The sequence below is a fragment of the Canis lupus genome, chromosome 5 (genome assembly GCF_048164855.1).
Source record: "Canis lupus baileyi chromosome 5, mCanLup2.hap1, whole genome shotgun sequence".
Lineage (NCBI taxonomy): Eukaryota > Metazoa > Chordata > Mammalia > Carnivora > Canidae > Canis > Canis lupus.
In genome coordinates this window covers 37071985-37087699 of record NC_132842.1, presented here as the reverse complement: position 1 = coordinate 37087699, position 15715 = coordinate 37071985, and the positions used below count along the sequence as shown (strand labels likewise).

Here is a 15715-nt window from a genome sequence, read left to right as displayed (position 1 = left end):
GTCACTAATCTGACAGATTGTTGAACTGATGTAGAGGGAATGAGGCAATGTATGAGTTTCAGATGTGTCTATTTTCCAGTGTTTACTATCAAAGAAGTTTCCTTTAAAATATGATTCTATAGAAGAGCCATTAACCCAGGAGGCAGTGCACATACTGGAGTAACAAAGCAAAGTCTTCTCTCCCAACTTAAAACAAAGACCTGTGATAAAATAGCCTCCAAGTGACATAGGTAAATTTTTACAGCCATGAAATACCACCTAGTATTATCTTCAATATTATGTGCAGATAACTTTCCTCCTCCTTTTTCCGGAGGTAACTGGAGGAGAGTTCAAAGGCATACTCAGGATAAGGATGGCCAATGACATATAATCTTCCTTGCCACTTATAAAAGACATCTTTGAAAAGGATTATCAATTGTACACTTTCACCATAAAATACAAAAGCATTCCCTTGTAGGTTACCATAGGAATTTAATGACATGCAAAAATGTGAGAGTGTTTTATTTTTATCCTCTAACTGGATCACATGTTGTACCCTAACAGATCGTTATCACTAACTCTGAGTCAAAATAACTGTCTTAATCTCATGTTTCAAAGATAACCTGTCCTGTTTGTTCTCCAAGATTTTGGTTGCCAGCTCCTAACTGTTCAATGTTTAAAAAATACATGTAACAACCTCCCTCTCCCAGCAAATCATATCCTTTTTACTCATCTAATTTCAATTCAAGTAAAAATGCCTTAAATCTTTTTTTCTGTTTCCACATCCATAGGCATAAAATTTATTCCTACATCCTCAAAGCATTCTGACATTTTTCTTGACATCGAGACAAATTTAGGCATCTAAATTTGCAGGATTCCCCTTTCCTACAGTTGAAATTCTTTTTTGCCCAAACATTAGACACTCAATTATAGTTAAATATATTAAGGTCAATTCCTGAATGAGAAAGGAAAACTTGAAAGGGAACCTGAATATGTAAATAATCTGGGCCAAACATCTCAAAGTGGCATGATCAATTCAAACTAAGCTGAATTGATTATGGAGATGATTCCTGTGATCAAATATCCTCAGTAAGTCTCCTTTTCTCACTTGACTTTCCTAGACATTGTTTCAGATAACACATAGGTCATTAGGTAACTACCAGAGCTTCAATTACAAGTTGGTTCTGATATAAGGAAGGATCGAGCATACTTAAATATAATACAAAATGAATTTTCAAAGGAAATAAAAAAGGAATCCATGACTCATAGGCATATTGAAAACAAAACAAAACAAAAAATACAGCTAAATCAGTCTCACAAGGTCCAAATAACTACCCCATCTCTCATATTCACAAAGTGGATCACATCAGTAAATCTGAAAGTATAAACATGTTTAGTCAATTTGTAAATGACTTTTTGAGAAGCATAGGATCAAAATTATTTCCTCAAGTGAACTTACCACGTAAAAAAAATCTTACACACAAGTACAAGAATAAAAGGAAATAATACCAGTTTTAGTCAACTATTTCTTCAGAAGAGAAGAATCAAATGACTCCATCGTAGAAACAGAAAAGATGCCTAGAAAAAAGAAGTATACTCTATATTTTCACTCCCAAGAGAATCTAGTAGTAAAAAAGCAGTCGATTTTTATGTTTTGGTAGTATAAATAAAAGAGACAAAGTTGAAATAATCAACATAATTTAAACATATCATCACCCATCAGAGATCAAAATATAATTGTTTCAGGCTCAAAGAAAAGCTTACATGTGTAAACACCTGCAAGTGTGTATATATGTGTGTATAGATAAGGAAAAGAACTACAGAGTATATGCCACTGAATCAACAAGGTCAAATTTGGACATTAGAAATAAAGTAAATAATGGTAGGATATAATTATAAATTAGTGAAGGCAATGTGAAGTTGTAATAGGGAAATAAATAAAAACTGTGAATCATTAATTTGAATCCTCACCAGTTTACATTGATAGCCACAGAGACTGATGATAGAAAAATATTACTAAAATTTAACTTATTATATAGCAAGCCATGATAGCTGAATTAGACCTTTAGAATCAAAAGAGAATATGCCAGACGAAGAGAAAAACTTTTCTGAAAAGTGATGTTAATTTGTTGAAAGATAAAGTACAGGAACGCACATGTATTGCTCTAAATATGTATAAACCGAATACATCCTCCCACTAAAAACAGGTTGGTTTTGTTTTGTTTTGTTTTGAAAAAGCCACCTAAAAGACTTGTGCAGCGATACTAACAACTGGGAGGCAGATAATCTCACCTGATTATTCGTAGAGTCCGGATTGCCTAAATCAGCCGCTGAATTTTCAGTAATCAAGAGTGGCTCGCTTTTCCCACAGCTGTACTGGCTGAGGAGCGTGTCCGCATAGTTGGGCTGCGGGAAGATCACGTGACTCTCCCGCGAGCCCGCGGTCAGGGACACCTCGTGAGAATAGGTCTGCAGGAACGCCCGCACCCCGTCCACGCCCACAAACTGCGAGGCCGAGGCCGGCGCGCCCAGCAGCCCTCCTCCTGCAGCCTGGAGCAGACGCGACGCGTGCCAGCGCCTCAGCCTGAGCGCCAGCAGCACGATGACAAAGGCGAGGAAGACGCAGGAGACTGCGGCCACTGCCACCACCAGGTACAGCGTGAGGTCTGAAGCTTGGGAGTCACGTGGGGCTTCCAGGCTGCCCAAGTCAGCCAGGACATCTGGGATGCTGTCAGCAATGGCCACAGTGAGCGTGACGGTGGCCGAGAGAGGGGGCTGGCCGTGGTCCTGCACCGCCACCACCAGGCTCTGCTTGAGGGCGTCTCTGTCTAGCAGGGCCCGCGCTGTGCGCACCTCTCCCGTGTGCAGCCCCACCTGGAAGAGCCCAGGCTCGCTGGCCTTGAGCAGGTGGTAGGACAGCCAGGCGTTCTGGCCAGAGTCTTTGTCCACTGCCACAACTTTGGTGACCAGGTAGCCAGGCTCTGCATATCGGGGAGCCAGCTCCACACCAGTGGAGCCATCGATGGGGAGGGTAGGGTACAGGATCTCTGGTGCATTGTCATTCTGGTCCAGCACGAATATGCTGACAGACACATTGCTGCTGAGTGATGGGTTTCCACTATCCTTTGCTGTCACCCACAGTTGCAGGTCACGAAACTGTTCATAGTCAAAGGAGTGCAGGGCATACAGGGTGCCAGTATCTGAGTTAATGGAGATGTAGGAGGATAAAGGTGCTCCCTGGAGGGTATCTTCCACCAAGGAATAAGTGACTTGGGAGTTCTCTCTGCTGTCCAGGTCAAGTGCCATCACTGAGAAGAAGGAGGCTCCTCTGGGGTTGTTTTCAGGAATGTAGACAGAGTAAGATGAGTCAACAAAAGTGGGCGGATTATCATTGTCGTCTGCTACCTTTATTGAAATGTGAGTTTCTGTAGACAAGGGTGGAAATCCCTGATCTTTGGCTACCAAGGTTATATTATAGCTGTGGACCTGCTCCCTGTCCAGCATTCTGTTTGTTATCAATTTGTAATAATTTCCATAAGTCTTTTCTAATTTAAAAGGCAGACTGTTAGGAATGAAACATGAGACTTGACCATTTTCTCCAGAGTCTTGATCTTGTACATTTAGAAGAGCAATAACTGTACCTGGAGGAGAGTTCTCCAGCACTGAGTTAGTAGAAGATGTGATAGTTATTTCTGGAGCATTATCATTCACATCCACAACTGTGATGAACACCTTAGCAGTGGTGGAAAGACCTCCACCATCTTGACCTTGAATTTCCATCTCATAGAATCTATATTTCTCAAAATCCAGAGAACCTCGTATTAAGACTTCTCCAGTTTGAGAATCCAGTTGGAATATTTCAGAAGTTTTGCTTTCCATATTCCTGAATGAATACACCACTTCCCCATTGATTCCCTCATCTGGATCAGTTGCATTTACCATGAGAACCCGAGTTCCAGAGCTGAGATCCTCAGGAATACTCACTCGATATACAGACTGTGTAAACTTTGGTACATGGTCATTTACGTCGAGGACCACCACATGAATGGCAACAGCACCCTGGTGGATGGGATCTCCTCCATCAAAGGCTGTGAGGAGGAGGTGGTGAGCAGCCTCTCTCTCTCTGTCCAGACTCCCCTCCAGCACTAGTTCTGGATTCTTGGCCCCATCTGTTCCACCTCGCATTTGTAAGGAAAAGTAACTATTAGGATTGAGCTGGTAGCGCTGAAGGGAGTTCATTCCCACATCTGGATCCCTAGCGCTAGGAAGGGGAAATCTGGATCCGGGACTTGCGTGCTCACTGACTTTTATCTCTATTTCCGCCTCCTGAAAGCTGGGGGCATTATCATTAATATCCATTATTTCCACCTCTACTCCATAAATTTTCAGGGTATCTTCCACAAGTATCTCTATATTTAAAAAACAGGAAGACACTGTCTCACAGAGCTCCTCCCGGTCTAACCTACCTGCAGTGATCAAGCTGCCACTTCGCGGATTCAGAGCGAAAAGCTGCATCCTATCTCTGGAGATGATGCGGATGCGGCGTTCCGCCAGCTCCCAGGGCTCCAACCCTAGGTCATTGGAAATATTGCCCACGAAGAAGCCTTTGTCTGTCTCTTCAGGCACCGAATATCGGATATGCCCTGCCTCAGACTCCTGTAGAGTCCTCAGAAAAATGTACAGGAGGACCAGCCCGCTGCGGTCCAGGCGTAGTAGCGGATTCCCCATGGCAGTAAACTGAGCATATATTCTCTGATTTCCTGAGCTGTTTTGTTCTGAATCGGCTTATGTATCTACGAGGTTCCGGAATGATTGCAGCCAAAATATATTAGAGAGCGAACCACTTTGTTTCCAGCATCAGGATCTGTGAGTATCCATATTACTCCGCTTTGTGTTGTAGAGATGAGGGAGGGAGGAAGGGACTGCTGCTTGCAGCTTCCCATTCCCTGATTGGTGAAGAGCGGCGCCTAGAGCCGAATCTTATTATTGCAACGAGTAAGAAAACCCAACTAATGTGTCTTCCGTAAGTTATTACACACTTTTCCAATAATTATACATATTTATAACAATGAAAATTGCACACAATAAAGAGTTACATAATGTGATAAAGATTTACTAAGAGCACTTAATAAAAGTAATAATTATTAAAAAGAGCTTGCTTAATTTAAAAAATATTTTTTTAAAATATTTTAAAATACTACTGGAACTGAAAACTTGTAGGTTAGATTTCCTTCCTATTGATTTTTAACAACTGAAGGGAATAGTATTTGTGGATGTGGAACTAGCACAGTTCCAAAAAAATATCAGGGCACATGACTATAATTCCTAACAATATTTCTTTATTGAGTAAAATAAATAGGAAACATTTGAGAAAATTTGGATGGCATTAGGGTAGTCATTTAAAATACCAAAACATAAAACTATAATTGTGTTCCATATTCTTAAGTAATAGCCTATTTCATGAAAAAGTTGCCAGAGATTTCTATACATATATATTTTTACTCTGAATGGAGAAGGACTCCATTGTAAACTTTAAACAGTTATACCAATAGGTTTGACTTAGATTTACCCTTAAGAACTTCATCAAGAGACTGAATCTAGAATCATTATTTTATTTTTAAGTAAGCTCTATGCCCAAGTTGGGATTGAACGCATAACCTTGAGATTAAGAAACACGTGCTCTACCAACTGAGCAAGTCACATGCCCCTTTATTTAGAATCTTTAAACGATGGCATATTGAAAAATATTGGCATATTAGAATATAAAAAGTTATTTTAAATACTTACCTGTTTAAAAGTCTTCTTGTCTGCTTCAACATTAGGAATTAAAATGCTAGCTGATAGCCCCAAAGAGCTATCTTTGTTGAGAATATCTTGTGTGGCTGGAAAATGATCAACAGATGTGAGAAAATTAAATTCCACATTAGTTTGATCGCCAGGCACACACAAATTATAAGCATAGGGCAATGTTCCTTCACTGTAGTTAGAAGGAATCTCGGGTCCAGACTTGGAGCAGAGAACAGACTCAAAGCAGCCTCCTGTGGCCAGGCTGGAAGAGCTTCTCAAGCGCAGGGCAACCGCCAGAATCACCGCGAGGAGGAAGAGCACGGAGATCAAGGCCAAAGCCACCACCAGGTAGAACTGCAGCTCAGCCTGGGGATCAGCGGGCGCCTGGCGCTCGCTGACGTCTGGCAGCGCCTCCTGCAAGCTGTCAGCGAAAACCAGGAGCAGCGTGGCTGTGGCCGAGAGGGGCGGCTGTCCCCCATCCCGCACAGCGACCAGCAGGCGCTGGCGGGCCGCGTCCCTGTCGCCCAAAGCACGCGCCGTGCGCACCTCGCCCGTGCGCAGCCCCAGGCTGAAGAGTCCCGGCTCGCTGGCCTGCAGCACGTGGTATGACAGCCAGGCATTGTGTCCCGAGTCGGCGTCCACCGCCACCACCTTGGTGACCAGGTAGCCGGGCTGCGCGGCGCGCGGCACCGTGTCGAAGAGCGCCGAGCCGTCGGGCCCCAGCGCCGGGTACAGCACCCGCGGCGCGTTGTCGTTGCGGTCGCCCACCAACACGCGCAGGCTCACGTTGGCGCTGAGCGCGGGCGAGCCCTGGTCGCGGGCCTGCAGGGTCAGCTCGAAGGCGCGCAGCTGCTCGTGGTCGAAGGCGCGCTGCGCGAACACCACGCCGCTCTGCGCGCTCACCGACACGTAGGACGCCAGCGCCCGTGGCTCCAGGTCGCTGGCCACGATGGAGTAGGAGACGTGGCCGTTGGGCCCCAGGTCGGGGTCGGAGGCGCTGACTTGGGCGATGGAGGCTCCAGGAGGGTTGTTTTCGGCCACGTGGACCACGTAGGAGGCCTGCTGGAAAACTGGCGCGTTGTCGTTGACATCCGCAATGTGCAGAGTGATGCTTATACTAGAAGAGAGGGGCGGCTTTCCCCTGTCGGTGGCTGTGATGGTGACATTGTACTGGGGACTGTGCTCTCGATCTAAGGCTCCATCTGTAACCAGCTTGTAGTAATTATTAGATGAAGAATGAATCTTAAATGGAATATCTCTACTTAAATTACATGTGACTTCTCCGTTTTCCCCAGAATCCTGGTCCTGTGTTTTGAAGAGAGCCACGACCATTCCTGGATGGGAATCCTCCAAAATCTGATCAGAGAGAGAAGTAATGATTATTTCAGGGTTGTTGTCATTTTCGTCTAGAACTTCTACGATTACTTTACACTGTGTAGAGAGGGATCCTCGGTCCTTGGCTTCTACATCCATGGTATATCTTTCTACTTCTTCAAAATCCAAGGGTTGATGAGTTATAATGCTTCCTGTAGCAGAATCCAGAGAGAACACGTGCTGGGCTTTATTAACCACACCAAGGAATGAGTAGGTAATCTCAGCATTGAAGCCTTCATCTTGGTCAGTGGCACTCACCTTCACCACCAAAGTGCCTGGGGGCACGCCTTCTCGAAGACTGACCTTGTACATATTTTGGCTGAACACTGGAGGGTTATCATTGGCATCCACCACCAGGATTCGGATCTGAGCTGTGCTGCTTTGTGGTGGATCCCCGCTATCTAAGGCTGTTAGTACCAAATGATGAGAGCTTTGTGTTTCTCGGTCCAGGGTCTTCTTCAGTACTAATTCTGGATATTTGCCACCATCGGGATTGTCTTTCACCTCCAAGGAGAAATACTCATTTGGACTTAGTTGGTATTTGTTCAGTGAATTCATATTAATATCAGGATCTTCTGCAGACTCAAGAATTATTCCAGTCCCTGGGGTGACAGATTCACTGATTTCTAAGTTTATTTCACCTTTATGGAATTGAGGGGCATGGTCGTTAATATCCTCAACAACCACAATGATATGAAAAATATTTAAAGGATTTTCCACCACGGCTTCCAACTGCAACTCACATCTTCTTCTCTCTTTGCATATCTGCTCACGGTCTATTCGGTCTTTCACAAGTAAGTCCCCACTCTCTGCGTCTACGTAGAAAAGCAGCTTCTCCGCACTAACTCGCAGCTTCCGAGCCGACACATCCAGGACGCTGAGCCCAAGATCCTTGGCGAGGTTCCCCACCACCGAGCCCTTGGCCAGTTCCTCGGGAATCGAGTAGCGGATGGGCTCGCAGATCGCGGGGTAGAACAAAGGTAGCAGGAAGGGAAACAGTACTTGCCGCTTGCCGGCTGGCCGCCTCCGAACACAGCTCCCTCCCATTGCGTGCTCTAGTTCTTGCTGGGTCCCAGTCTTTCCAGCTGGAGAAAGTGCATGCTATCACACTGGTAGCATTCGGCCCAGAACATACAGAGCCTAGGGTCTTGGGACTGGGAATCTCTGTGTGCTGGGGAGAGTATGCGCAGCCAGGAACCGGAGTGTAAGCGGTTCTTTATGTCGTTGACTGCACAGGAAAACCCAGGCTAGAGGCAGAGGAATCCCCAGGCGATAGCACTTGCCCTGTACTGGCCGACAGCGGCGCCCAGAGGCTCTGTGTGGAACCGCAATCTAGTTTTTCTATCAGGAAATCCTTTTATTTTTTTAATTTCTAAAACATTTAAGTAACCTTTTCACCCAATGTGGGGCTCGAACCCACAACCCCAAGATCAAGAGTTGCATGTTCTACCGACTGAGCCACCCAGGCGCCCCAGGAAATCTTTTTTAAAATGTAAGATGATAACTGCTAAAATAATGAATCTTATTTTTCACTGATTTCATTTTCATCATGAAATATGTTTCACATGGTCAAAACTATCATATGTTATATATGTTAAAAATTTACATAGTCTCTGAGCAGGTAAAAAGATTTTTCAAAATTCAAAAAAACCACAGAATATAGAGTGGAAAGTAGGTCTTCTATCCCATGGCCTGTTGCTATCCAGTTCTCCCATCCAGAAGTAATCACTGCTGTTCCTTTTTTAAGGTATCATCCACAAAGGCAAGTACTGAAGACAAGCAAAACCTTTTTTTGTCTTCAATACTAGCTTATGTTTAGCTAGAAAGTATTAATCCATCCTCCATATTTAGGAACTAGAAGGCAGTCATTCCCATATTCATTACAATCATCTAAAGTGTTCTCTACTGCCTTTAAATAATAATATTTTAAAACACTTAAAATAGCTACATATCAAAAGAGTTTTTTTAAGTCAGTATTTTTCAGAACAAAAAATTATTTCAGACAGATGCATAGTAATTTTGACCCCAAAGACAGAAATTTAAAATGTCTGTTTCAATAAGTTTTTTTTCAAGATTTTATTTATTTATTCATGGGAGGCATGGAGAGAGAGAGAGGCAGAGACACAGGCAGAGGGAGAAGCAGGCTCCATGCAGGGAACCCGATGCAGGACTCAATACCGGGTCTCCAGGATCACACCCTGGGCCAAAGGCAGGCGCTAAACCGCTGAGCCACCCAGGGATCCCTGGGATCCCTGTTTCAATAATTTAAGCTAAAAACTGACCCAAAGAGATGTGCTCTCCTTCCACAGAACTATTATTGCATTTTTAAAAAAGATTTATTTATTTTTATTTGTGATAGAGAGAGAGAAAGAGGCAGAGACACAGGCGGAGGGAGAAGCAGGCTCCATGCAGGGAACCCGATGCAGGACTCAATACCGGGTCTCCAGGATCGCGCCCTGGGCCAAAGGCAGGCGCCAAACCGCTGAGCCACCCAGGGATCCCCCCACAGACCTATTATTGAACAAATGTTAGATGACATGAGAAAAGTCATGATTCCCTAAATATTTTGAGACACATTAGGGCATTCTTTGACTTTGTGCTACCATATTAGTTTAGAAGAATATAAATAATAAATTAAAAGTAAGATATCAAACCAAGCACATAACCATCTTCAATAAAGTAAATGGGCTTACTGATCACCGATCATAACTCTACTGATCATTTGTTTAGAATAATTTTGTGTACATCTCTGCTTATATTCAGATCTCCCACAGAAATGATATTTCTCTAAGTTTATTGTGACTCCTAATTTCAGAGTTTTCAGAAATTGAGGTGGGTCTTCTTTCTTCTACATTAAAGAGCTACTGAAATACTGTTGGCACAGATCTTTTGCTCCTGTACTTAGAAACATGTACGAACCTGTATCCCCAGTCTATATTTTTTTCATCCTTAGACATGAGAGAATTTAACGAAAAATGCTGACAGAAGAACCCAAAATTTGCTTCTATATGTTAACCTTCTATAAGTTCTTTAGAATCCCTACTGAGTAAGGAAAGTCAAATTAAAATGCTATGTCTTCCATATAATAGTATGAAATTAGAATGGCAAGCAAAAGGGATGTTGCATTGTTACCAATTATGATTACACTTGGAAATATTTAAGCACACATTATTATCACATTGTTATCAATTGTCAATAGAATATTAATGAAAAATTCAAATCTATCTAGGAAGCATATTTAGCTGTAACTATCACTACAAGGTATAGGTTGAAAAGAAAACCACAAAGGTGTTGGGAAGAACAACATTGAGGAATCTTGTATTTGGGTTGTTTCCAATGAAGCTAATGCTTTTAGTTCTGATATTCACCTATTCTTACCAGCCCGCCTTCAAAACAAGAGCTAGGGTTGCCTAAGGAGGATTTCAACATGTGGCCAACAGAAGTGCACATAAATTGACAGACACTTCTATATGAGAGTCCTCTCAGGGACTGTCATACTATACTAAACAAAACTATAAAGTAGAAGGTTCTGCAAGGCAAACCATAACAGCTTGTAACCATAGGCCTTCACTGGGATTAAGTGAATATTGACCGGAAAGCAAAAACATATTAACCTTACTAACCATCAAGTTCTGTTCTTCTTTTAACAAGAAACAAATATCACTGAAACGGAGGAAAAAGTGAAAATATAGATTGAAATATTCTATCATTATGCTGTAAACCTAAAAGTGATACCAATTATAATTCTTAAAGAGAGTAAAACTCACTGGAGCCAAAGGGGTGTCTTCTATAGGAAACTTCGAATCATCCAACAAAGACAAACGATCCTTTTTCTCACAGCTCTCCTGGCTGAGGAGCGTGTCCACATAGTTGGGCTGCGGGAAGATCACGTGACTCTCCCGCGAGCCCGCGGTCAGGGACACCTCGTGAGAATAGGTCTGCAGGAACGCCCGCACCCCGTCCACGCCCACAAACTGCGAGGCCGAGGCCGGCGCGCCCAGCAGCCCTCCTCCTGCAGCCTGGAGCAGACGCGACACGTGCCAGCGCCTCAGCCTGAGCGCCAGCAGCACGATGACAAAGGCGAGGAAGACGCAGGAGACTGCGGCCACGGCCACCACCAGGTACAGCGTGAGGTCTGAAGCTTGGGAGTCACGTGGGGCTTCCAGGCTGCCCAAGTCAGCCAGGACATCTGGGATGCTGTCAGCAATGGCCACAGTGAGCGTGACGGTGGCCGAGAGAGGGGGCTGGCCGTGGTCCTGCACCGCCACCACCAGGCTCTGCTTGAGCGCGTCTCTGTCCAGCAGGGCCCGCGCTGTGCGCACCTCTCCCGTGTGCAGCCCCACCTGGAAGAGCCCAGGCTCGCTGGCCTTGAGCAGGTGGTAGGACAGCCAGGCGTTCTGGCCCGAGTCTCTGTCCACTGCCACCACCTTGGTGACCAGGTAGCCAGGCTCTGCGTATCGGGGAGCCAGCTCCACACCAGTGGAGCCATCGATGGGGAGGGTAGGGTACAGGATCTCTGGTGCATTGTCATTCTGGTCCAGCACGAATATACTCAATGACATGTTGCTGCTGAGTGGTGGGTCCCCACTGTCAGTGGCAATCACCTGAATCTGTAGATCACGAAACTGTTCATAGTCAAAGGATCGCAGTGCATACAGGACTCCTGTGTCTGAGTTTATAGAAATATAGGAGGATAGAGGGGCTTCCTGGAAAGTGTTTTCAGCTAGGGAGTAAATAACCTGAGCATTCTCTTTGCTGTCTGGGTCTAGTGCAGTTACCGAGAAGATGGAGGCACCTCTAGGGTTGTTCTCCAAGATATAGGTGAAGTAGGAGATGTGGGAAAAGGTGGGTGGGTTATCATTAATATCTGCCACTTGCAGGGTGAAGTGAGTGTCCGTTAATAGGGGTGGATTTCCTCCATCCATGGCTGTCACTGTGATATTGTAAGAGGATACCTGTTCCCTGTCCAGGGTTCTGTGTGTCACCAGCCTATAATAACTGTCGATGGATTTTTCTAACTTAAATGGTAGATCTCCTGATATTGAACAGGTGACCTGTCCATTCTGACCAGAGTCTGGATCATGCACATTTAAAAGAGCTATAACAGTCCCCAGAGGTGAGTCTTCCAATAGGGGACTAAACAGAGATGTAACAGTCACCTCTGGACTGTTGTCATTTACATCTTCTACTGTAATAAATACTTTTGCCATTGCATGATATGCTCCTCCATCTTCTGCTTGTATTTCTAATTCATAGAAATCTGTTTCTTCATAATCTAGATCTTCTGATAATTTTATTTCCCCAGTATTTTTGTTTAGTTGGAATTTCAACAATTGTGTGTCAGGTGATTTTCGGAACGAATATGTTACTTCTCCATTGGCTCCTTCATCCTTGTCTGTGGCAGTGACTCTCAGCAGGTGTGTCCCCACAGGCAAGTTCTCCAGAACACTCACTCGATATTCTGGCAAGGTAAAGACTGGTGCGTTGTCATTCGTATCGAAGACAGTCACACTGATGAGAACCGTACCAGATAGGAGAGGGTCACCCCCGTCCAAGGCAGTGAGGACAAGATGGTGCACAGCCTCTTCCTCACGATCCAGGGCATGCTCCAGCACCAGCTCCGGGTATTTGACTCCACTGGCACGGCTCTGAACTGCCAAGGAGAAGTGCTTATTGGAGCTGAGCTGGTAGCTTTGGAGGGAGTTCTCACCCACATCTGGATCAACAGCTTCCAGGAGAGGAAAACGCATTCCTGGAGCGACGTTTTCATTAATTTTTACGTCTACATTTTCTGCTTGGAATTTTGGGGCATTATCGTTGATATCAGTTACTTCTATTTCTATCCCAAAAAGTTTCACCCTATCTTCCACGAGAATGTTAAAATTCACCAGGCACCGCGCGCTCTGAGCGCAGAGCTCCTCCCGGTCTATCCTGTCCGCGGTGACCAAGCTGCCGCTTCGCGGGTTCAGAGCAAAAAGCTGTGTCCTACCTCTGGAGACGATGCGGGCTCCGCGCTCCGCCAGCTCCCAGGGCTCCAGCCCCAGGTCCTTGGCGATGTTGCCCACGAAAGAGCCTTTCTCTAACTCCTCAGGAACGGAGTAGCGGATCTGCCGGGCTTCAGCCTCCCATGACAGACGGAGAAAAAGACAGAGCAGAACCAGCGCTGTGCGGTGGGAGCGGTTCCTTCTAGCAGCCATTGTTGTCTAGTCAAGGAAGTCTCGCCAAATATTCGCTAGCGGGATACACAGCGAATACTCTGCGTTTTGACAGCTTCCGTTTTCTTTCTCTGGCTTCTGGGTGCCTCGTGTAGCCTAGGCACCTTAAATTCTGGAGACAGTTTCGCTGAAGCCCAGCAGCCGGTCTGTAGAAACTGAGGAGCTTTGTGTAGTCAGAGCCCTGAAAATCCGGATTGAGCACAGGCTGTGTATCTCACCTAGTAGGTGAACAGCGGCGCTCAGAGTCCTCAGGAGTTACTGCACCCACTATGTATGCAATGGAAAAAAACGCTACTCTTTGTTGGATATTTTATTTTACAAAACTGTTTTGGTTTCTCAGCTGATATTCCTTAAGCCAACTACTATTTGTAGGTTTCTCACTGAGTAGGATAAATGGAATGAAAGTACTATAAAATATTAAATGAAAGTAACTGGTCAAATCCATATTTGCAATACTCATTTTCTCAGTAGAAACGTACCCACTGGGATCCCTGGGTGGCGCAGCGGTTTGGCGCCTGCCTTTGGCCCAGGGCGCGATCCTGGAGACCCGGGATCCAATCCCACATCGGGCTCCAGGTGCATGGAGCCTGCTTCTCCCTCTGTCTATGTCTCTGCCTTTCTCTCTTTCTCTCTCTGTGACTATCATAAATAAACAAAAATTTTAAAAAATTTTTAAGAAAAGAAACGTACCCACTGTAAAAGGTTAAATAATGCCTATTTTATTTCCTACAAGCTTCTAACTATATTCAGAAGAGTCTTACAATTTTATTTGAAATTTTGATTGAAATGATCTCAGTATGTTTAATAGACATTCATATAGAGACTGTATGAGATATACCCTTTATAATTCACTTAATTTTTTATTTGAGCTTTAAGCTAATTAACCAGTTAATTAAATTTGTTTAGCATGAATATTGTGGAAAAGGTTTTCTTTTTTTTTAATTTTTATTTATTTATGATAGTCACAGAGAGAGAGAGAGAGAAGCAGAGACATAGGCAGAGGGAGAAGCAGGCTCCATGCACTGGGAGCCCGACGTGGGATTCGATCCCGGGTCTCCAGGATCGCGCCCTGGGCCAAAGGCCCGCGCCAAACCGCTGTGCCACCCAGGGATCCCTGTGGAAAAGGTTTTCAAAATACTTTTTCTTTCTTTCTTTCTTTCTTTCTTTCTTTCTTTCTTTCTTTCTTTCTTTTCTTTTCTTTTTTTTTTGTTCATGAGAAACACAGAGAGAGAGAGGCAGACATAGGGTAGAGGGAGAAGCAGGCTCCCTGTGGGGAGCCTGATGCGGGACTCAATCCCACTACCCCCAGATCACGACCTGAGCCAAAGGCAGAAGCTCAATCACTAAGCCACCCAGGTGCCCCAATATTCTTATTTCTAAAACAGTTTTATTGAGCCTTTGTGAATTTTTTGAAAAAACATTTGTTATTATAGGCATATATAATTAGAAGCTAATCTGGCCTGTTTAAATGAATTGAGCAAGTAACCACAAACTAAAAGAAATATAACGTGCCTGTGTTGTAATGGGAAGAAAAATATCTATAAGAATTTCAAGCTACAGTTTTTACAAAGTTAGAATAGTGATGTACTTTAAAAAAAGATTTTATTTATTTGACAGAAAGAGAGCACAAGTAGGGGGAGCTGCAGAGGGAGGGGGAGAAGCAAGCTCTTCATGCAGCAGGGAGGCCATGGGAGCCTGTCCTGAGGTGAAGGCAGATACTTCACCAACTGAGCCACCCAGACACCCCTAGGTTCACATTTTTCATTTAGAGAACAAGTTCAGAAATGTTTATGTCACTATACCCCCAAGCATGGAACTCTTAAAAGATTTTATATTTTGTCTTGAAAGACAAAATCAGACAATCAGAGACAAAGTACAAAAGGCAATATTTCATTCGCTTTCTTGGAAATTATCTTGCAATGTAGAAGATAAAAGATTAGGAAGTACAATTTGAGCTCCAAGGAAAGATGAACATAAGAAGACAACGAGAAAACCCAAAAGTTGAAGAGAAAAATTCTTCTAGGGTAGTTAGTATTAAGTTCTGGGGAGCATTGAAAACTTGGCAATGGAAAACAAGGTTGACTCATCTCCTAAGGAAAATAACTTTGCATAGAATTTCAGAGACTTGTGGATCTGCACCCAGCTTGCTTAGTTTTTTAAATTACTAAAATAAATGGAAGTACCTAAATATACCCAGGACATTATTTGCAATATATGTTTCTTTGAAAAAAGCACTTCCTTTGATACTTAATGGGTAGCTTAATATTCTTAAACTCAAAACATATAAGTAGGATATGGAAAATTCATCTTAAATCTTATCAGATTTGAATAATTACTCATTTTTTGTAAGAAGTCACTAC

The 15715-nt window shown here is 43.9% G+C and overlaps 1 protein-coding gene across 14 annotated transcripts in view; it reads right to left on the bottom strand.

Moving 5' to 3' along the window:
* Window positions 1-15715, bottom strand: part of LOC140633534 (protocadherin gamma-C5) — a 193312-nt gene that overhangs the window by 74545 nt on the left and 103052 nt on the right. The window contains exon 1 of one of the 14 annotated variants that reach the window (XM_072826217.1): window positions 5767-8533. The exons of the other annotated variants lie outside the window; for them this stretch is intronic. Coding sequence (XP_072682318.1) covers window positions 5767-8187 — 2421 coding nt within the window. The 5' untranslated portion in view covers window positions 8188-8533. Of the gene's footprint in view, window positions 1-5766; window positions 8534-15715 lie in introns of those variants that run through there. 14 annotated transcript variants of the gene reach the window in all.